The sequence below is a fragment of the Astyanax mexicanus genome, chromosome 17 (assembly GCF_023375975.1).
Source record: "Astyanax mexicanus isolate ESR-SI-001 chromosome 17, AstMex3_surface, whole genome shotgun sequence".
NCBI lineage: Eukaryota > Metazoa > Chordata > Actinopteri > Characiformes > Acestrorhamphidae > Astyanax > Astyanax mexicanus.
In genome coordinates, this window is record NC_064424.1 from 40,592,120 (window position 1) to 40,615,510 (window position 23,391).

Below are 23,391 nucleotides of genomic sequence, written 5' to 3' on the forward strand. Positions count from 1 at the left end.
ACAGAGAGGCGTGTAGTGTCGTGTTACGGTGTTTGTTGTTGCGCCGCTAAAGTATGAAGGATGAAGAAAAAGAAATCCAACCGATTTGAAAGAATCAGAAAAAAATCGAATCGTGACCCCAAGAATCGACTCTGAATCGAATAGTGGGATTCCCAAAGATTCACAGCCCTAAGTGAAAGGTCCACAAATATATCATACAAATTTAGAGGTTTTTCAGCATTCCAAATCACATTTTGACCTCCACAGTTCCCCTGAATTGCCAATTCTAATTAACCAGTCCAAATGGTAGAACCTGGAATCTGAAAATATGTCTTCCATCTTCTTTATGGGCACTGATTACTTGTAATATTGTAATTCTTTGTCTTATTCCAAAGTAGTTGCTTAGATGAACCCATGACTGAAGTGCACCCAAACTAAGTTTGAAGAGTCAGGGGATTTATAAAACTATTATACCAGAGTTAGGCCCGACCCTGCAATATGCTTGGCTGAGAGACGTTTTATGAGTGCTGTTATCAGCCGGTAAGGCACAGTAACTCTGATGCAAAATATACAAATTAAACAAAGAGAGAGAGAGAGACAGGAAAAATGAACTATAATGTTGATGCTTAATTAAACAACCACAATATTTAAGCTGAGCGTATTACTATATACTCTTAATTAGATCTGAGGTAACTCATTATATACACTAGAAAAATTTTAGAACACTCACATTTTTTCCCTTTATTTTTGCCATTTAAGTCCTTTAAGTCCAGTCAAACTGCTAGAGCCATTAAAGGAAACAAATGATTAAAAAAAATCTTGAAACAGGAAGACCTACTTTCCTGCTTTCAGCCATTTTTCTCGCCAGAAGAAGAATATCTGAGCATGCTCAGTACAACCTGGCTGAGCAACATGCTGTAGACAGCAAGGAAAGCATCCTCCTGAGGCCATTCCGCGCTGCTCAAGTCTGTCTGATTTCTAGCAGAGTAACAACAGCTACATCCGTTACACAACAAATAGAGAAAATGCTCTGATGTGTATTATTTCACATTTGGACTGTGCAAATGCACCACCTCACTACAGCTTTGTTGCATCATAGTGCAGTAAGCTTGGTAAAGCATCTTAAAAAAATTGCAAGATGTTTGCTACCACCCTATTCACCTTATTCTGTACAACAACAAGGAGGGGGATATGTTTGTTTACTTTGTTTTGGAATTTCCAGTGCAGCAACAGACCATCAATATAGATTATAACCACAGTGATTATAAAACATACAGAAAACACATCGTATTTTTAAACTATAAGGTTCATTTAAAATCCTTTAATTTTCCCAAAAAATGTTAGTGCGCATTAAGTATGAATTCTAGCAGGCAGGTTGTAAGGAGCATTATACAGGAGCTGTAAGTAAAGCATTATACAGGAGTTTCAGTTTAGTTCTCCAGCACCAGGGCTGGAGTAGCATTAGCATTACCCACTAACCGCGCTAGCTCTTTCCCCGGTAAAAGGGGAGTATTATCAGACTTTAGCCTGCTGCTAACTCCGGCTTGCACTTCTGAATCAAACAGTTAGTCGCTAACGCTTCGGTGTTAGTGCTGGAGAATTTCAGCAATCTAAGCTTACTGTAAATAAACTATAGCTCTTTACTCACCCAACTATAATTTTCAAGAGAGAAATCTGTGTAGATTAACATCCAGCGCTCGTTTAACATTAAAAGGAAGTCTCTCATTACAGTTTTGTTTACTTCGCTTAGCTTTACTTAACTTAGTTAGCTGACAGAAACAAATGATGCGGACGTGCCGCGTAAGACTTTAGGTTAACCCACTACCCAAACCCGTACACCTGCACTCAAAGATTAGCGCTTTAGGATAGCATTGTCTCCGACAGACTTACTATAGCACAGGTGCATCCACTTCACTAGAGTTTCATAAAAGAGTTTCCCTCCAAAGAATAATTAAAGCACATGGTGGCATCCCACATATAAACTGTTGAGTTTCCATATGGAGTCACTTTATGATCAGTTTCCACAGCAGTAAGTACTTCAGACTGCATTTACCTTAAATATGATACGACCAGAAAATATTTAAAACGAACTGACAGGAAATGCAAACACAAATGCAGAAGAAATGCACTCATGAAAGTAGGCGTGGTAGAATAAGGTACATAAAACTACTCATCAGTTCATTAATATATTTTAACTAAAATATACCATTCAGACATCCTATTGGTTTATACTGTGATTCGTCTCACCTGCACACATTACGCCAACACTCCAGCAAGAACATAGCGGATGTATGTCGTCTAGTATGAAGATGATCCTTGCAGAGACTCAAGAGAACTCCAGACAAACTCCAGTCCAACTAAACTTCTTTAATATATTTACATTCTACTAAAATACATTCTTTTTTTAAAAGGCATATATGCAGCTGAAACAGGGAGCCTGGGACATCCCAAATTTATCAACATTAACATTTTAATATAACATTTTTGTCCTTTACATTACATTTATTTTATACTTTAAGTAGTTTGAAAACCAGTACTTTTACTTAGTAAAAAGCTTAAGTTGATACTTTGACTTCCTCAGAAGTATTTTAAACCCTAGTATCTATACTTCTACCGGAGTAATACATGTGAATAGTTTGGACACCTTTGCATTAGGGCTGCCACGATTAGTCGACTAGTCACGATTATGTCGACTATTAAAATAGTCGACGACTAATTTAATAGTCGATTAGTCGTTTTTTTTTTTTTCTTTGTTTTTCTCTCCAAACTGCTGCGACTGCCCTTCTGTCCTGGACGCACATGCGCAGTAGTGGAAACCGGGGTAGGTAGTGGACGACATCTCAGGACATATACAGACAGGCTCTGGTTTCATGGCTACCCCGCTACAGAACTCAAAAGTGTGGGATCACCAAGAAAATAAAAGTGAAACGCGTGCAATGCAATATCTGCAATGAAGAACTTGCCTTCCTCGGCAGCACAACCGCGATGCATGAGCACCTGAAAAGGAGGCATGTTGTGGCTGATTAAATGACGAAGAAGCTAAATTGCTATTTAGCTGCTAAAATTAGCGTAAACAGAGCGTTAACTTAGTACTTAACTTACTCATCTTGATAGCTTTAAAACAGAGGTCACTAATAGGCGGACCGCGATCCGGATCCGGACCCAGACGTTGTCACAAATGCCATCCCAAACCGATAAACTACAGAGAAGGATTTCATTCTGACAGTGGCTTCTGTTTTCAGTGCTTTTCGGTGCAGTAAACTCACAGATCAGTCATGTGTGGTGTAAAATCACCAAACGCTCTCCTCTGCCAATCAGATCTGTGCAGACCGCTGCCCTGTGTACGGTAATGTACACAATATCTGGACAGAGAGGCATTTTTTATTAATATACTTTTTTTTCATAATAGTTCAAACAACCTCACGGTTGAGATGTTTCATAAATGCCAGTGCCTTATCCTTATTTTACACAGTTGTTTACACTTTATGCTAAACAGTAAAATAATTGTCTGTTACAACAAGCTGCATATTTCATTAAAGGTTTAATGAACTATGATTTTAATTGTTTTTATTTTTAGTTAGCATATAGCTGAAATCTAATGTTGGTTGTATAATAGCAGCTGCATTCTATTGTGATAAACTGTGTTTTATATTCAATTAACGTATTATCCAATTAGTCGACTAATCATAAAAAATAATCGGTGATTAGTCGACTATAAAAATAATCGTTTGTGGCAGCCCTACTTTGCATACACTACAAAAAATGATTTAAACAAACAGTATCGCAATATATTGCCATAAATTGAATCGTAATCCCTGTAAGGTGGTATGTATTGTATCACCATGTTTACTAACACTATAATAAATGAAAGAATGAGTGGAGCTAAAGAGCTCATAGTGGCACTGTATTACGATAGCACCTCTGCAACAATTCAACTGAGCTGGTAAAATGTCTTCCATTCTAGTTATTTTAGCACCATCTGCGAGTGTTAATTATTGAAAAGTTACAGAGCTGGTTGTCCGAGTGCTGAGGAGCGTAGGAGTTTCCAACACTCTGCTCCAACTGCAGAGCTCCACACCTGCGGTCAGAACTGCAAAGGTGGGGCCGACTCCACACTAATGTCTATACAGTTAGAATGGGATGCCAAAATCTTTCCTGTAGGAGTAATCTGTATAGTATATAAGACATGTCATATTTCCTTGTACAGACTGTATCTATCTTCACATTCAACTTTATAAAACAAAACAATGTAATACGTATCCTAAGTATTGTGATATCACATTTGTGTCTTAATTGTCCACCTTTAAAAAGGGACCAGACACGTGTATACAAACTTTTGGACACTTTTTGGAGCCAGCAAGCAAGGAGCACCCAATTAAATATTATAGGCATAAGCTGCCCCCTACTGGCCAAGCACTGTAGGTTCTCTCTGACCCATAATACAGTATTTTAATTAGAATATGATATGGATGTGGCAAATTGAGAGTGTAAGAGAGAGTGTAATTGGCGTCATCAATAAGCTCCTTAAAAATGAGATACAAATCCTGAAGAAAACATCACATACAGTGCTGTCCTGTGCAGTGGTGGACAGAAAAGAAGTAAATGTATTTGTTACTGTATTTAAAAATTGTCACACATCTTCACTGAGCTATTTTTATTTTTTAGTTGACCGTTTACTTAATTCTACTATATTTTCACTTCAATACATTATGCCAAATCTGTCTTTCTTATGTATTCTGTATTTGTGCATAAAAATATAATATGAAACACAACAAAGTGTGAAGCAAGCTCACCAATCAGAACAGCATGCACTTTGTTTTGAACTTTTGGACATACCTGCTGCTAGAGCTGGGCAACATTTTTAGGCATATTAAGGAGAGTGTAAATAATCCTGTTTAATTGGATGGTATGCAGCAAAAAATGTAATAAAAACCACAGCAATTTGAACAAGAGTATCCTATAGTATTATTAAGAATCCACCACTGCAAAAATACTGTGCATCTTGAAAATGTCTTTAAATATTGTAAAACTATATTTTTGACTTTAATTTAGAAGTGCCTAAGAGTATTTCAAATGATGGAATAAATAGAATTTTTGATAGAATATAGCGAAGAAAAAAATTATAGCGATAAAGGCAAAAACTCCCTGGAGCTGAAGGAAGAAAAAACCTTGGAAGAAACCAAGGTTTACATGAACCTAGTTGTCAGCAAGGTCTCCATGCTCACACCAGCACATGTTCAGGCTCATTTGAAATTCACCAATGACCATCTGGGTGATCCAGAGGAGGCATAGGAGAATGTCACATGGTCAGATGATACCAAAAGTATCAACTCCACTCGCTGTATTTGGAGGAAGAAGAAGGATGAGTACAAGCCTATGGACACCATCCTAACTGTGAAGCATGGGGGTGGAAACATAATACTTTTGGGGTGCTTTTCTGCAACGGGGACAGGACTACTGCACTCTATTAAAGGGAGGATGGATGGGGTCTTGTACCATGGGATTTTGGCCAAAAGCCTCCTTCCCTCATTAATAGCATTGAATATGGGTCACGGCAGGGTCTTCCAGCATGACAATGACCTGAAACACACAGCCTGGACACTAAACTCAGTGTTGCCCAGCGACAGCCATGAAACATGAAAGATCAGAAAAAGATCTGTATGGAGAAAGAAAACAAATCTTTGCTGCAGTGTCTGCAAACTTGATCAACACATGAACTACATGAAACGTCTGACCTCTGTAACAGCAAACAAAGATTTATTAATCAAATATTAAATTCAGTTTTTTTCATACTTACTGTCCCCACTGTAAATAAGGCAGGGAGCATCTTTCTATGGTCAGACTATTTAGGTAAATATTAAAAAGTCAAAATATATCAATATGGTTAGTGGTGTGCCCCATTGTATAGCACGCAATAATATTGCCAACATTTTTGAATATCGGGAACGATATTATGCCCTGAAACATTGTGCCATATCATCCACCCCTACTTATGAAGAGTACTACTTTTTTTTGCTGTTTTTACCAAAAGAATATTTTACACTGTCCTCATTTCCCATTACATATATACTAGAGACAGATTATATCTGTCCAGTATCATTCATTTTACTTTAATCCTGAATATATGGAGATATTTGCAGTGCATTATTGGTATCATGTGTCAGTATCATTCTGTATCATTAACTTGATACAAATCTGATTAAAAATCTTGTATGCCATATCATATTGTATGAAATAATAAATGGTAATTATTTATTTGGTTGCAGTAATGTATTCTTGTAATTCAATGTTTTGTCATATCGCCAAAAGTACTGTTATCGTGAAAATACCATGGAACATTGTGATATTTTAGGGCCATATCGCCCACCCCTACATATGGGACTTTTATATTGAGGTGAATAGCCACACCAGAAGTGGAAGCAGTTAAAAGTTCCTGAAAACTGTAGTGAGTTAATGTAATCTGTATTAGAGTTGTATTAACTGCTTACAGAAGCAGTCTGCATGCCTAGCTGCTCGGGTTTATACACCTGTGGTCATAGAAGCGATTGGAACACCGGAATTAAAATATTTTAATGGATAAGTAAATACTTCTGGCAACATAGTGTAGGTTAGCTAAGCTAGCTGCAGTGAGGATAGTTTGAATAAACGAGAGCAGGTGAGAGCTGTAGCTGAATAAACGAGCTATATAGCTAAGTAGCTTTAAAATTATTAACCTGGCACTGCATATATGCAGCAGCTGCTACACTAACCTGAAAAACTGTGCGTTTTAATGAACCACACAGCACTTCTCTAGCATGTTTATTACCTTTAGTAACACACGCTGCTCACACAGATCAACTCAGCCAACAACTAACCTAGCTAGCCTAGCTAACTAGCCAGCTATTTCCATACTCTCGCAGCTAGCTTCAGCTTTTCTGTATAAAACAGAAATACTGTCATTTCTTAAAGCCACAGTCTCAGCAGCTCTCTCTATACAGCAAAACCCACCCGCAGCCCTGAAATGTTTAGTTAATTTCATTAAAAGCTGTTTTTTATCACAATATTAGCAACTCTGTTAGCATCTCAGCCGGATGGCACGGGGCCCAGGAACCAGCATAACTCATGTACGTCAGTGTACATAAGCCACAGGGCTGAGTGTTATTCAGGTTCCCGGGCTCAGCAGCAGCGGCTCTCCCCCTCTCTCTCTCTCCGCTCAGAAACACAAAGCGGCGGCGGCTCCGCTCCGCTCCGGCCGGCGGGAGGTTTGAAAACCCGCACCGATAGAGGTCAAACTAAACCCCGCAGAGCCCCAGCCCGCTCTCCTGCGGTCCCGCACACAGCCCTCCACACTGCCGCGGACTGCCGAGCTCAACCTCGGGATTTCTCCCCGCGAAACAGCCGCGATATCGAGTAAAGAGTCCCGGCTCTTACCTCAGTTTCCACTGAAGCCATGGTTCCTCTCAGCTCCGCCCCCTCCTCTCCACACGTCACTCACCCTCAGCTCCTAATCTGCTCTCAGTCATAAAACACTTCCCTTATAATATATAATTAATTTAATAAAAAACATATGCTCTGTAATATATATATATATATATATATATATATATATATATATATATATATATATATATATATATATATATATATATATTATACTCTGCATAGATAAATGTCATTTTACATTAAAATGTAATTTTTTACATGAATAATAATTATTATTATTGCTGTTGTTCTTTTGTTATATTAATTACATGCTGTGAATTATTAATCTAAATGAATCACTCTTAATCAGATTAATTAACAAACTATTTTAAACTGTACAATTTACTTGAATTTTAGCTGAGAAGCAAATCAATGAATGAATCAATAAATCAGTGAATAACTGTAATAGACTGAAAAAAACTCCCTGTAATGAACATCAGACAGTAATAGATGCTGTAATTTATGTATATTTCTTACCAATTTGTTATAGTTGCATCTTTATTCACCTGTTACAAAACTATTACAGAATATGTTCACACACCAGAGATTATTATCAGCAGATTCTAGGCTACTCAAATACGTCTTAAAGAGTAACAACACATACATTTTTATTTTCATAGCGAAAATATGTTGCTCTGTAATAATAAAATACACCAGCCATGCTTAAAATGATTAAAAATGAGACACAGATATTATCAGAATTCAAATATTTTAAAGTATTTTATCAAAATAAAAAATATTCCAAATAAAAAATGGATGTTCTTTATTTTTTTAGTCAGTACAGTCATTGGCTGCAGCCAGACACCTTTTTTCCTACTTCTCCTCCTCCTTTCCTACTGCTTCTCTTACCCCAGAAGAAGGTGGAGGAATCGAGCAGAGGAGTAGGAGGAATAGAGAGCTGTAGTAGCTGTAGTAGTTGTAGTAATTGGAGGAGCTGTAGTAATTGGGAAAATAGGACAGTTGATCCCTTTTAATAGGATGTTGACTACTGATGAACTGAGCCAATCACAACGCTTGTTTTCAGCTCACCTTTCAGCTCCCCTAATACTGTCCAAAGTTTAATAAAATATTTGCCAATCAGATTAAAGACAAAGCCTTATGTTATTTATTTATTTTATTTTTACATTTTATTTATCTTTTTATGTGTTCATATCAAGTGATATATGTTCTACAGTCGTGTAAGTAGTATTATTTCGACATATACACAATTCCAAAAAAATATTATATTAATATATAATTAATTTAATTAAAAAACATATGCTCTGTTGGAGTGGCCACAGTGATGTTACTTCAAAATCCCTAAAAGTCCTTCTGGTAGGATACTCTGGTGTATCCTCCACTGGAAGAGGCTTTGAGAAGGATTTTAAGCGGCTTTTTTTCATCTACTCTTTGGACAGGTGGTAAGTTGGTGTCTCTAAATCAGATCGGGAGGAAAAGGGAGAACTTTTAAGGTTTTTGGACGCAGCAAAGTTGTCACACCTTCATACCTGTCAATTTTTAGATTTAAAAATAAGGGATATTTTCCTCTGTCCGCTTAAAGTCGTCCCACCAGCCCAACGAAGGTTCAGTATCCCTTCCATTTTAAGACAGGTTTTTTTAAGCAGATATCAGACAAATCTCATCACAGTTTACATGATTAGCCTACCGTTACCTTTCTTTTAGAAAAATCGCTGTATATCCAGATCTGTTTTAACATCAGCTGCTCCAACTAGCTGCCTGAACTCACAGCGACGGGGGGCTTCCCCACACTGACCCCCCTTTGCAAGCTGATTGGCTGTTTCTCCTGAAAGGCGGGACTTTCTCTTTGATCCGGCTCCACGATTGGTTAGGAGACACAGAGCGGCCAGTGCCCTGTCTCTATATCTTTTTATTTTAATATAATACGGGAAATTTACGGGAAAATACTAAAACGGGAGGACGTTGGGAAAGAGGAGTAAAATCCGGTAGTTTCCCGGCCAAAACGGGAGACTTGATAGGTATGCACCTTAGCCCTTGTTTGTGTTGTTTTCTTACTTTTTGTCCTTCCAGTTCCTGTCCTGCTTTTCTGCCTGTCTGTTTCCATCATTTCTCCAGCCTGTTAGCCTGTTGTCTTGACTCTGCCCTAGCCCCACCCTGTCATCAGTGTTCTCACACATGGTGGTTTGTTACTCCGCCCCCTTGTTATCTTCTCCAGGTGTTCCCAGTCTTTCAGTATATATACAGCCTCTTTGTTCTTTCAGTGTTCTTTTTTGGTCTTTAGTGTGCTTTCCTGTTCTCGGTTGTTCTGTTTCTTGTTTTTCTAGGCATGTTAAATCAATCTATTTTTTCCTAGTCTTGTTATTTTTAGTCTTGTCTTGTAATTTAGTTTTTAGGTTAATGTTACCCTATCCGTGTTTTTGTTTTCTGTTTTACATTTGATGTAGTCATTAATGATGGCAAAACGAGGCTTTATGAACCAACAGGGCTTTCCCAAAAGGCTTATTATCTGAAGCCACACTGAATCATTCTCACTAGTGACACCTGCTGTCCGGAGGGAAATCAGGACAGACTAAATTAAACATTAAACAGAGAATCCTGGGGTGTGTGTGTGTACACAAACTATTTTTGCCACAGTCTTAATAATTTATATTAATATTTACATTTAAATATTATTAATTATGTATGTATAGGGACAAAGACCAATATAACTTATTGATTCTTATTTAAAAAAAAAAAAGCTTTTTAATTGTGTTGGGGTGGAGGTGATTCTTTTTCTTTGATATAAACCCCAGTCTTGTCAGTGAAAAGCCTTCACATGGCATGAGGAGGGCAGAGTGCAATAAGAATCTCAGTGCCTGCTGATATAAATGTGGATATTTGTGATTTTGTTTGCAGCAGTTTATAAGTGGATCTTCAGGTTAACTTTGAACCCACATCCCACTCTTTATGCTGTAGCAACACTCAAAATGCAATTGATGAAAGCCTCGACCCTTTTTGCTTGACAGAGGCTTCAATGCGGCGGTTCAAATGTAATAAATACTAACATATAAAAATATAAATATTGATTTGACTGTGTTGTGATGACTGGGGATAATGCTACCTAACGGACCAGTAAAAACTTAATTGTGTAATGCAAGCTGACGATGTAAAGTTATCCAGCTAATTATTTTGCACAGTGCAATTTGACTCTGGTCTTGACTCTTGGATTCTCAAGCTGTTGAACAGGTCACCTTGACCATCTTTACAGCATTTGCCCTCCTGAGAGATTTGGCAGGAGCTGCCACTGCCACAGTCACACCTGTGTTATGCCAGCTTCACACTGCACAGCATATAAAGAAATTTAGTAAAACCATAGATATAATTATAAATGTCTGATCACTGTTATACTGAAAATTGTTTAAATTCTAGGTTTTAAGTTTTAAACCAGTGATGCTAGTGTCTTTAGTGTGTAAAACATGTTTGCTGTAGAAAAATGGAAACATACTGTTATGCTTTCTTTGCTTTTTCTAGTACAATACATTATTCTACATTTAAAAAAATAAAGGATTACTTGGCACAAGTGGAAAATTACTCATTTTTATTTTTAGCTTTAGCTTTTAGCTTAATTCTCTCATTCACAGAGGACTCTCAAGCACATTCCCTAGAGTTTAACAGTCATTTCCTGAAACAACAGAATATATAGAAGAAACAGAAATGGGTCAGACTCTCCATAAACTGCTCTGGTCATGCCCAAAGATTCATTGGTGCAATTGCCAACTGGATCAGAGTTTAACATGCTAGATGTTTGCCGGGTGTCTGCAACTCTTTGGTGATCACTTGGCGACAGCTCGGTGAGAGTCTTTCATTAGTTTACACTACAGGACTGAGCTAGCAACAAGTGATCATCGATTTGTCTCTAAGCAGAGGGTTTTGCCTGCGATCTACAAAAAGTTTTCCACCACATGTCTCATTTGTAGCTCCGCCCCTTCCCCAGGTGTTCATTGTTTCCTGTTCCTATATATAGTCTTCCTGTGGCACTTTGTATTCGCCGGTATTTGCACCAACTCCTGTTGTTTTGTCTTTCTAGTGTTTCTCTGTTTTATAGCCTCTGTTCTTTGCGCCTTAGTTTCTGGTTGTTCTGTTTATTTCGTGTTCTTAGTTATTTGGTTATCTTTTCTAGTTTCTCGTTTTATTTCATGTTCCCTAGCTCCTTGTATATATTCCCTGTTTGTTTATTATTACCATTATCTCTAGTTTGTTTATGTTCTCTAGTCTCTCTTATTTATTTTGGTTTATTATCTTTGTTACGTGTTTACTTGTTTCTTTGTTCATTTGTTATTTTATTTATTAAATTACTGCGTCCGTCTCCACGTCATCCCTGCACCCTTTCGTGACAAAAATGTTCAATTAATGGAAACAACAACATGCATTTCAAATACATCATTTAAAGTGACCGTCCGTAAGTTTTTAAAGTTAGAAAGTACAGTAATTGCACAGGGCATGCAAAAAAGTACTTTTAAAACATGCATTGTGCTGCAATCTCTTCTTGATTCTTTGTTTTAGTGGGTTTTCTAAGTTTTCTGTTCTGATATCACCATGTTTGCATTAGCTCGTGTAGCAGCACCATTAGCAGAACTGTGATTGCTCAGGTAACCAGCAAAAGCTGTTGTAGCCAGAAAAATGTCCTTGGATCACCAGACACTCTGTTTTTAGAATGAATACATGTGCCTTTGCAGGAAAGGAAGCAGAAGCACATTATTGCCATTTATTATAATATTTTGCACTTCCACCAATTAGAAACACTCCTACTTTCAAAAGAAAGCTATTTAAAAGAAACAATCTTGACTGCTGCTTTAATAAAATACTTGTCTTTTAATTATCATGAAAAATAAAATAGTTGTTTTTTTAACTCACACACAACTCAATTTACTCCTATAAAATTAATTATTAGTTTCTTTGACATCATCATTGAGGAAATGACACTGCACATGTCTCTTGAAGGACAGATGTCCAATCAGGTTTAATTAACAACAGAATGAATGACTGAATCTTCAACGGGTTTTCAGAAGCACTGTTCCTTCATCACTCAATCATCTTTCCCTCCTGTCCATCCATCCATCCATCCTTCCATCCACCCATCCACCCATCATGTCCCCCACCCTCTCAGCCCCTCCCCTAGTCTCTGCAGGCTGCAGTGTGTGTGTGTGTATTGTACATGCAGATAGCTCTTGGCCCATGTCCTTGTGAGACACTGATGGATTGGGGCCCAGTTTCTATGGCAACGGGGGAGAAGCAGCAGACAGCAGCAGTAGCAGCAGCTCTGGAGGTGTGGTCTGTCCGCCAAGCGCCTTGATCTTTTAGTGGCCTTCACCCACAGCGAGCTAACACACATATATACACATACCTAACACACACACACACACACGCTTTACCTCCATATCACCACCCAGCCACACACTCCTGGATGCTATTACTGCATATCTGCTGTCTGGGTCTCAATCACACGGGCTGTTTATCTGTAATAGGTCATTACATCAACATCAGCCAACTTCCCATAGGGTCATTTACTCATAAAAGGAATCAAATCTGCAGGCTGTACATAATTATGATTGCCTCTTGTAAAACACACCTAAGAAACCACTAGGCAACAACAGCATAGAAACAACTAGAATTCTACTGCAACAGTTGGCAACCATTTAGAAACCTCAGCCACCTCGGATATCATAGCAACCATCTTGCAACACCACCGACACTAGCTAGTACCCACGTGGAACACCAGAGCAACCCCCTAGCATCATCACAGGAACTACTTAGCAATCATTTTGCAATTTGCAGTACATACAGTACATATTGCAGTAATGACAGCCCATAAATTCACTGTTTTTATGATATTTGTTTGTTCACATATACTATATTGCCAAAAGCATTCACTCACCCATCCAGATCAATAAATCCAGGTGTTTCAATCACTTCCATGGCCACAGGTGTATAAAACCAAGCACCTAGGCATACAGACTGCTTCTACAAACATTAGTGAAAGAATGGGTCTATCTCATGAGCTCAGTGAACTCCAGCATGGTTCAACTGATCCTGAGGAGCATAGTTCGCAGAGGTCACCAACTTTCTGCAAAGTCAATCACAAAAGACCTCTAAACTTCATGTGGCTTCAGATTCTCTCAAGAACAGTAGAGCGTAGAGATCTTCATGGAATGGGTTTCCATGGCGGAGCAGCTCCATCCAAGCCTAACGTCACCAAACTTTACACAAAGCATCGAATGCAGTGGTGGAAAGCACATCACCACTGGACTTTAGAGAGATGAAGGCATGCTCTCTGGAGTGAGGAATCACGCTTCTCCCTCTGCCAATCCAAAGGATGAGTCTGTGTTTGACGTTGCCAGTGCATTGTGCCACGTGTAAAGTTTGGTGGAGGGGGATTATGGTGTGGGGTTGTTTTTCAGGAGTAATGAAAAGCTTACTGTTCCAACATGATTGCGCACCAGTGCACAAAGAAAGGTGCATAAAGACATGGATAAGTGAGTTTGATGTGAAAGGACTTGACTGGCTGGAGTCCTGACCTCAATCTGATAGAACACCGTTGGGATGAATTAAGACTGTGACTTAGGGCTGCACGATATATTGTTTAAGCATCGTCATCGTGATGTGCGCATGCACAGTAGTCGCATCACAGGACGTGCGATGTCATTTAAGGCAATTAAATCGAACACGTCATGTTGCAATGTTTTGATTCTTGACACAAGAAGTAGATACACAGCGCTGTCTCTGTGTCTGTGTAAGTGACAGGCTGCAGCTCCCTGAGAAGAATGGGGGGGAGCACAAGGAGGGAGCAGGAGTAAACATGAGGTAACCGCATGGCCTTCATTCCATTCACATGGTTGGCTAGGTGCTTGTAAATGTGAGCATGTGTTGAAAGCTGTGCACCTCAGTCCAGCACAGTATTGTGCAGATATTTCCAGTTACAGCTGAATTCATGCTTTAAATCCCAGAAAAATGCTCTTATTTACTTTTTTAAAAGCCATTTAGATACCTAATTAAAGGGTTGATTACTGTTGTTTTGCTGTTTTCCTCAGGTTTTGAGTGTTTGGCGCTGACTCAGGGATTGGGGGCAGAGCTGATGACTACATGGGCCCTGCATTGTTTAAAACTGCGATATATATCCTCGAAAAAGATCATTTGCAATGTAAAATTTTTCCAATATCGTGCAGCCGTGCTGTGAATGGAAACTGTGATCCAGGCCTTCTCGTCTGTGTCTGACATCAATGTCTGACCTCACAAATGCGCTTCTGAAAAAAAGACCAAGAATTCCCATAAACACACTCCTAAACCTTGTGGAAAGCCTTCCCAGAAGAGTTGAAGCTGTTATAGCTTTAGAGGTTGGCAAACATTTTATTAAACCCTATGAATTAAGTAACTTAAAAATGCCCTAATCAATTATTATTTTTTGGTGTATAAATCCACTCAAATATCATAAACAAATCTATAAAAAATAATGACAGGAACTAATAACGACAGGAAAAAAGTAATAGAGGTTGATGAGATTTTATTAGAACACTGTACATTTCTGATTCTCAAATATTTCTTCTTGTTTTAACATTACACTGATCCACAATGGTGCTACTGTTTTCCAAAACCTGCAAACAAGCATCAGGCCAGAACATTTCCCGTAAGAACATCGTATACACAGAATCACTGTTTCCAATAGAAAAATACAAAACCACAGGCCACCCAGAGTCGACGGAGAGGAGTGACACGCGATGACGGATGATGAGAGGTCGTAAAGCTGTAGAACCTTTGGTGGTGAGAAGTAAAGCATGGGTGCCAGTACATGCAGCTTGGGTTAGGACCCAGGATTAAACGACTTTACTGCAGATTCCACAATTGAATAACTCTGTCTTTCAGTGAGAAGTGAGATTAACAGGCGTAGAGCAGGAAATATACACATAATAATATGAAACGAATAGCGCAGAGCCTTGCTGACTGAGACAGTGGCATTTATTCACAGTGGCACAGAGAGCGTGAACCAAATAATTGGCTACAGGTAAGAACAGAACTAACAGTGCTACCATTTCTGCCTTTAGTACAGGTCGTTTAAGGCATGGTGTTGTTGGAAATTTAAAGCATGCATGTGTAGTACATAGTCACCATCATGCAAGAACCATATCTCCAATAATGACTATACAATTTAGAAGGCTAAATGACCAATTATCATACATACAAACTCCCTCTATCACTAGTAATGCCCTAAACATTGGGAACGTAAGAGCAAAAACAAGCTTTTTTAAACAGCCACAGCTACTAATGCAGAATCATCGGTAGAATCACAGCGCAGCCGGTCCCCAGCTCGGATAACTCCGCTAACAGATGCCTGTGCTGACCAACATCACACTAATAGTATCACACTGAGTGATAAAGGAGAAAGAGAGAGAGCACGCTATCTAGAGTACCCACCCAGATAGAGCCATGCCAATCGTGCTCTCTCTCGGACTCCGGCTGCTGATGGCAAGCAGCATGATCTGCGATTCGAACTGACGCTCTTTGGATTATAGTGACAGTGTCTTAGTCCTCTGGACCTTTCAGTGGTCAATATATAAAGTTTTTTCCAAGTCATGTTAATCATTCCTATCGGTCATTAAATTCTATTACCATGTAAAGAACAACTTCCAGATTTAAATTATGTCAAAATACAAGATCTGAAGATACATGTTTTTTTCATGATGGTGACCATATACTCTGAAAATGTCATCAGTCATACTGATACAGGAGATGGACAAAATAATGCTAATGCTAGCAGCTAAAAATATTATACGGATGTAAATGTAAAGATCATTCTAAGTTAAAATATACCAGTATTGCACCAGGTTGGATGATTAGTATGGAAATGGGAGACATGTCCTTTATTCTAACTTAGTGGAACTAAGCTAAGCCATTGCTTTGGTTTGTACATATTAAATCATTATTTTCAAAAAAGTCATGGAACAGGAACTAGTATCATGTCCCATGGTCCCATAGAAGCCACAGGACACTGCGCTGACCTGTGGGATATGTGTGTTGGGTCTTCTAAATTGAATGTGAATGTAATTTTTGCTTTTTCATTTTTTTATTAAAAAGTGCAACGTATGCATAAGTATGGTCTGGGTAATTTCTTGCTCTTGGGCTCCCTCTAATGTCTGGAAGTGTTTTGTGAGCCACTACTAAAGCTACTAAAGAATCTACACAGTCTACACATGCATTTCTGGACAAGCTGAGAGATACAGAAATGGCACAACAACTGAAAGAAGCATGTGGACTGAGGTGGTATAGAAATATTACAGGATTTTACACAAACATGACTAGAGTTACACAGCACTGTCTTGCTCACTTACATAGTGCAGTAACATCATCAAGTCAGAGGAGCATCATCATTAATTTAGATAGATTGTTGTCCACCCCCTGCATTTGATGACGTATTAAAATGCTGCATTTTCTACCAGTTTGAGCTTCATTAGAACACAGTGCTTCTCCTTTGGAAGATGATCAGAGAACTGTAAAACTGTGCGTTCAAGTGTTTTGTCTGCACCATTAAAAGTTCATCTCTGTGCCATAAAATATGTTTATTATCGAATGAGACATTTCTCACAGTACTGAATATTGTATTATTGTATAGTTATATGCTTGTGGCATGCACATGAGCATACACACACACACACACACACACCCCACAGACACACACACAGATCCAAAACAATCAGATGCACAGATATAATGAGATAGTAATGAGTAACATTCCTGACAGAGTATTCGTATTTAAACAGGGTGAAACATGACATACATGAGTTACATATGAATCTGGGTGAGATAAAAGGTTTTGCCTGTGTTGAAGGTGAAGAAAAAGTAGGGCTGCTGCTGCTACTACACTCTTATTAAGTAATGTAATAAAGGTGCAATAAAGGGATTCTTTGAGCAATGACTTAGAAGAGCCACTTAACACAGAACCAGGCTTGTTGTAGAGATTAAATTAAGGGTCTTTAACCTTTTAAAAGGTTACTTGAATTAAATCACATCTTCTAAAAGATTTATGATGTTTTAAAATGCTTTAAACCTGGGAGAACCATGACTTACTACAAGTTTCATAGATCCTAAAAGTTACCCTTGTAGGACTAAGACAATATATGCTCAATTCTCAATGGATTCATGATACATTATAGATGAGTATGTATTATATTTCTGTACTAAGAGAAAATTATTAGAAATTTGTTCATTACAACACAGAAACGTCCACTGCCCATTCCCCAGTCCTTATTCCACATCCTGGGTTGCCAGGTATGGAACACAATAGCAGGCAACACAGTGTTCTGCAGCCTCTGCATCTTTCCAAAGAACTTCACAGCCAGACACTGCATGAAATGCAAATACCTTAGTACTATTAATGTGATGTGCTTGACAGATGTAGAGAGCTTAGATCCCAGAAGGACTACAAGACAGATGCTTAGCTGGTTAGTTAACCTTAAATAGTTTTTTTTTTTTGATAGCAACTACTATATAAGCACTGACTTACACTGTCGTGCTACAATAATAAAACATACACATGTGAAAGTCTATAGCAGCAGTAAAACTGTTGCTATTTTAAAACATATTTTAACTTATGAAGGTTTAGGGAGATGGCCTACAGTTTGTAGTTCTTCTATGGCATTACTCAACTTCTTTTCTAGCATCTTTATTATTTTTCAGAGTGTATGAAGAAAATCACAGTAAAGGCTGGAGTGAATCTACAGCTAATACTACATTCAGTGGATTTGGGAATATTGGTTAGAGGAGGTCTCTCTCTCTCTCTCTCTCTCTCTCTCTCTCTCTCTCTCTCACACACACACACACACAAAAACACACACACAATCAACAATCCGTCCACTGACAGAATCTAATTCTATTAAAAAGTGCCGTTTTGTGCTTCAGAAATTCCAATGGTTAACCAACCAACAGTTCAAGGGTCTGGATTACACATACTGTACTTTTAAAATGCAGGAGCAGGAACTTTCATTACAATTATACACAGCAATCAGAATATGGTAAGGCCTCAACTGGGAATTCATTTTTTTTTTATCTCCATTAATTAATTGTGAATCAATTAAAAAAAAAAAAAAAAAAAAAAAAAACCCAGAAGAAAATCACGTACAGACATTTGGGCTTTGCACTACTGTAAAAAACAATGGATTCCCGTACAACCCACGGAAATTCCAGTAAGGAATCAATTCTTGGTCAGAAAGTGAACAAACATGTCGGCACAGTAAGTAGGACACAAACCACAACTCAACCCCACACACTTACTGAGCCTCATTTATGAAACCTGAGCAGAACTCATTTGTAGAGAGTGCACATGTGCAGCATTCGGAATTGGATCAAGTACAAACTTAGCTAGAGGACAGATTTATTTTAAAGGAGATATTGCACAACAGGTGTAACTCAATTTACAATTTTCTTTTGTTTTTGGCTTTCTTGTCATACTTACATTTTTCAGATTATCAAACAAACCTGGCCCTATGTGAAAAAGTACTCCAGCAGACCATCTTCCTAAGAGTGACCGGCCTACGAAAATTACTCCAAAAGGGCATGGACAACTCATCCAGGAAGTGAAAAAAGAACCCAGAACGATATCAAAAGAACTGCAGACCTCTCTTGCCTCAGTTAAGCTCATGTGTAAATGATTAAATAATAAAAAAAATAAGAGTTCCAATGTGAAAACCACTGCTAACCCAAACGAACACAAAGGTGGTGGTCCTAGTGTGATGGTTTGGGGCTGATTCAGGACCTGGGTGACTTGCTGTAATTGATAAAAACATGAGAATTCATGTCTTTACCAGAAAATCCTGAAGAAGAAAGTCCAGACATCAGTTTGTGACATTAAGCTCAAGCGTACTTGGGTTCTGCAGCAGGACAATGAGCCAAAGCACAACTAGCTAATAGCTTTAGGGGAAATTACTTTTTCACATAGGGTCAGGTTGGTTTGGATTGCTTTTTTCATTATTATATGAAATCATCATGTAAATAAAACAGCTTTTTATATTCCCTCAGGTTCTCTTTTATCTAAAATTTCAATGTGTAAATAAATGGGCAAACACATTTTCACAGCACTGTATGCTCATTGTTTATAAAAAAATGTGGTGGTCATTTGTAATTCATGGGTGTTAAATGGTGAATGGTATTTGTAATAGATCACGCAGGATGCAAATGTCTTTGCCTCTACCAATTTGCAAACCATAATCATTAGTATTCATGAACTAAATAAATTAATTCAGTTTGCAGCTTGCTCATTATTTTACAAAGGATTCATGAATGAGGCCCACTGTGTGTGTGCGCGTGCATTTTATATAGTTTATAATACATGCAGGGGGTTTAAAGACACACACAAACTCAAAAACTGTTGATTCTCAACAAAATCATTACAAAGTAATGACAGTTCAATTGTTTTTGTTTTCTTTTAAACGAATTACATAGGAAGTAAATCTACTGAATGTAATAATAACTAAGGGACTAAAGGATAAGAAATCTCTTTCTATGATCTTTAAGGGGCAATACAAGCAAGCAGTGTCCCAAATAGTAATATAACAAGAACTGCTCCCCCTCTGACCTCAACATACAGGGGTTGGACAATATAACTGAAACACCTGGTTTTAGACCACAATAATTCATTGTCCTGATGGACAGTTCTGGTGGAAACAGGAGAGTTGAGGTGCACATTGAATTCTGCCGTGATTTGTTCAGCCGGGATTTTATGTTTTTTTTGGATACAATCCGGGTTAGCACCCAAACATCCCTTTCAGACAGCTTCCTCTTACGGCGTCCACAGTTAATCCTGTTGGATGTGGTTGGTCCTTCTTGGTGGTATGCTGACATTACCCTGAATACTGTGGCTCTTGATAAATCACAAAGACTTGCTGTCTTGGTCACAGATGGTGGCATGTCACCCATAATGTTGTGTGCATTGTAAAAAATTGAACCTTCACGCTCTGCTTTTACTGGTGCAATGTGCAATTAATGAAGATTGGTCAAAAGGCTGCTCCAATTTAGCCATGAAACCTCCCACACTAAAATGACAGTTGTTTCAGTTTTATTGTCCAACCCCTGTAAGTCTACAGTACACAGAATTGCCATCTGTGTGTCGGCCAAAGCAGAGTCCCTTATACGAGCTCAGTGGTCCAATCAGTAAGGAGGAGGACTTATGTACCATGTTATCCTCCAACAGTGATGATGGTAACCCATTAACATTAATATTATCAGTCCTTCCAGTTAACACTAGGGTTGGGACAAAATATTGGTATCATGATATATCATATTGTTTTTCTCTGCGATACATGTATGGATTTTTTTTTTGTTAAATATAGATGTTCTAAACTCCCTAAGAGTCGTCTCCCACTAATGTTTTTTTTAATAAATTTATTCAATATTTTTCCCCCTTCAGCTGCTAGTCAGCTGTATATCCCCCATCACTAGTGATGCCACAACACATGGAGGGTGAAGACTAGCACATGCCTCCTCCGACACTTTTCAAACTGCTTCTGATGTAGCATTACCGAGTAAAATCACAGCGCACTCGGAGGAAAGCGCAGCGACTCGGTTCTGATACATCAGCTCACAGACGCCTTGTGCTGATCGACATCACCCTTTGGAGTGATGAGGGGAAAGGGTAAGGCCAGTTGTTCTTTCTCAGGGCATCGGCAGCTGATGGCAAGCTGCATGACCGGGATTCGAACCAGCAATCTCCTAATCTGCTGGACTACTTGGAGCCCAAGACTTACTAGTGTTACTGCTTCATTACTCCACATGGTGGTGCTATAATCAAAAGAATAGAGTAAACCAGTGGTAAAGAATATTGGCTGTTAAATTCTGTGAAACTGAAACACCAATAAATCCATAATTTCTGGTATTTGCTTATTAAGTATCTTAGAATCACAGTATCTTGTATAGTATATTGTATGGTGAGATGCAATGTGATTCCCACCCCTAGTTAACAAACGATCTTTTACACAGACTAACGTGACAAATACTAAAGCAAATGTTCCTCCAAGAGTCCATAAATCAACTGGCATCTTCTCTTCTTTAAGCTGCACCGGTTCATCCGAAGCCATCGAGCAGATTTTACTAAGCCTGTGTTGCTGAGTTGAGAAGCGAGCTTCACAGAAGGCCAGCTTTGGCTAAGTGAAAGACGAAAAACAGATTCTGTAGATAACTTTCATTTCAAGGCATCACAGATGCTGGTATTTCCTTTCATATAAATGCGGAAGGTCTCATCAACCTGTCATCATTGTTCAGGAGTGCTACCGTAATTAGGCACTGATAAACTCATTCCCTGGGTCTGGCCCAGGATCCTTTTCTCCATACCGAGGAGCAAAGGAATATCGGTGATATAAGCTGATAAAAATTAAAATGAAAAAGATCCCTTTATTTTAAACACTCAGATTTGGTCAAATTTGGAGTGGAGCTGCAATGCCTGGAGGGTCCAGTAGGTGGGGCAGATGCTTTGATGAAAATCTTGATTCTGCAGCATCCTGGCTGATCTGATCTACGTCATGCTGGTGTTGAAGCTGGAGTTGTTGCTGCTGCAGCTTTCCTCGTAGGTAGGAGGTGGTTCTTAAAAAGAGAATAAAGAAATTAAAAAACATTAATATCATGTTTCAGCCTTGGTTAAAAGCAATTTTAAGAAAAACATCTGTGACTAAATGTAACTGTAATGCCTAAATGAGAATCACCAGGGGTGGATTTGGAAGTTCTGGGGCCCCAAGCAATGTTTTTTTTTTTTTTTCTGGGGGCCCTGATCAAATGGATTCCTTTGTAAAGCAAAATGCAATATTGACTCTGACAAACTAGCTGTCTCAGGTACCTCATCCTCATCAGACGTTTCAATTCTTGCTGCTGCGAAAATAATTGGTGAGCTTTGTCAAGCTTTCAGTGCTTTGCTTAAATGTCTTTCTTTTTTAGGCACCGCTGGGATAAGACCGTTTCATGGTTGTGCCCAAGCTACCTTGCCTGGCTTAACTTGGGTGTACACAAATGAAACAATTTTTTTGGCCAGCAAAATAAAGCAAAGCAATTGTGTGCTTTGCGTGGTGGCTAAATCTGCCCCTGAGAATCACACCACACATCACATCTCTCCTCTTTAGACATCAAAGATCAACATTAAAGCAATAAAAATTTCCTAAATTTCTTAAATAAAAGCTTACCTGAGTTGTGGGGCTTTAATACTTATAAAAAACAAAAAGACAGACTGGATTGGACCAGCTGACAGTATAATAAAAAAAGTATAATAAGCTCTTTCTACCATAACTTTACCCTGAAACTGTGATTTAGGCTTTACAAATATAATACATGAACTTCTTACTGGAAACATGCTCTAATATTGTGCTTCTTTTGTCTTTTTACCTTTAAATATACACATAAGTGTAGCACAGTTTGACAGGGTAGCACAACTCGACAGAACACCTGATGCCTGGCTCGCCGTGTGGGCGTATCCATGTGGGCGTATCCGTGACATTTTTAAAATTCAAATGAAGCAACAGGTGTAGTCAATCTTAAGTTTAAGATTTTAAATCAACCTCACTGTTAGAGGCTCGTGTGTGTGTGTGTGTGTGTGTGTGTGTCTCTCTCACACACAGCGGAACTTTTTGTCGGAGGGCGGGGCTGCGCTCATGCAGCCGCTCTCGCTCTGTGGAAAAACCCTGGGCTACAGTGTGCTGCGCTATTTGCGTAGCGTGCGTGCTTGCATAGCTTAGCGGGAGGGATCGTCGATCCTCTTTTTGACTTCGAGGCACGAGACCATGCCATAATTTTAATCAATTTCGATAAAATATCGAAATCGTGACACCCCTAGTTGTACGTAAATGATTAAAAAATCATACATTGTGATTTCGGTTTTTAATTTTTTTTATTATATCTCTCACAGTAGACGTGCACCTAAGCTGAAAATTTCAGACCCCTCTATGATTTCTTAGTGGGACAACTTGCAAAGTGGCAGTGTGTTCAAATATA

The 23,391-nt window shown here is 38.6% G+C and overlaps 3 protein-coding genes across 3 annotated transcripts in view; all 3 read right to left on the reverse strand.

Annotated features, from left to right (window-relative positions):
- Positions 1-7,459, reverse strand: part of ehmt1b (euchromatic histone-lysine N-methyltransferase 1b) — a 68,373-nt gene extending 60,914 nt beyond the window's left edge. Inside the window, exon 1 of the mRNA XM_022676504.2 lies at positions 7,390-7,459. Within this exon, the coding sequence (XP_022532225.2) occupies positions 7,390-7,410 (21 nt within the window). The 5' untranslated portion in view covers positions 7,411-7,459. The remainder of the gene's footprint in view (positions 1-7,389) is intronic.
- A 7,459-nt stretch (positions 7,460-14,918) lies between these two features.
- Positions 14,919-23,391, reverse strand: part of mamdc4 (MAM domain containing 4) — a 173,389-nt gene continuing 164,916 nt past the window's right edge. The window contains exon 30 of the transcript XR_007425094.1: positions 14,919-20,445. The gene's annotated coding sequence lies outside the window, so the exon portion shown is untranslated. The remainder of the gene's footprint in view (positions 20,446-23,391) is intronic.
- Positions 14,919-23,391, reverse strand: part of arrdc1b (arrestin domain containing 1b) — a 97,769-nt gene continuing 89,296 nt past the window's right edge. The window contains exon 8 of the mRNA XM_007246053.4: positions 14,919-21,996. Coding sequence (XP_007246115.1) covers positions 21,929-21,996 — 68 coding nt within the window. The 3' untranslated portion in view covers positions 14,919-21,928. The remainder of the gene's footprint in view (positions 21,997-23,391) is intronic.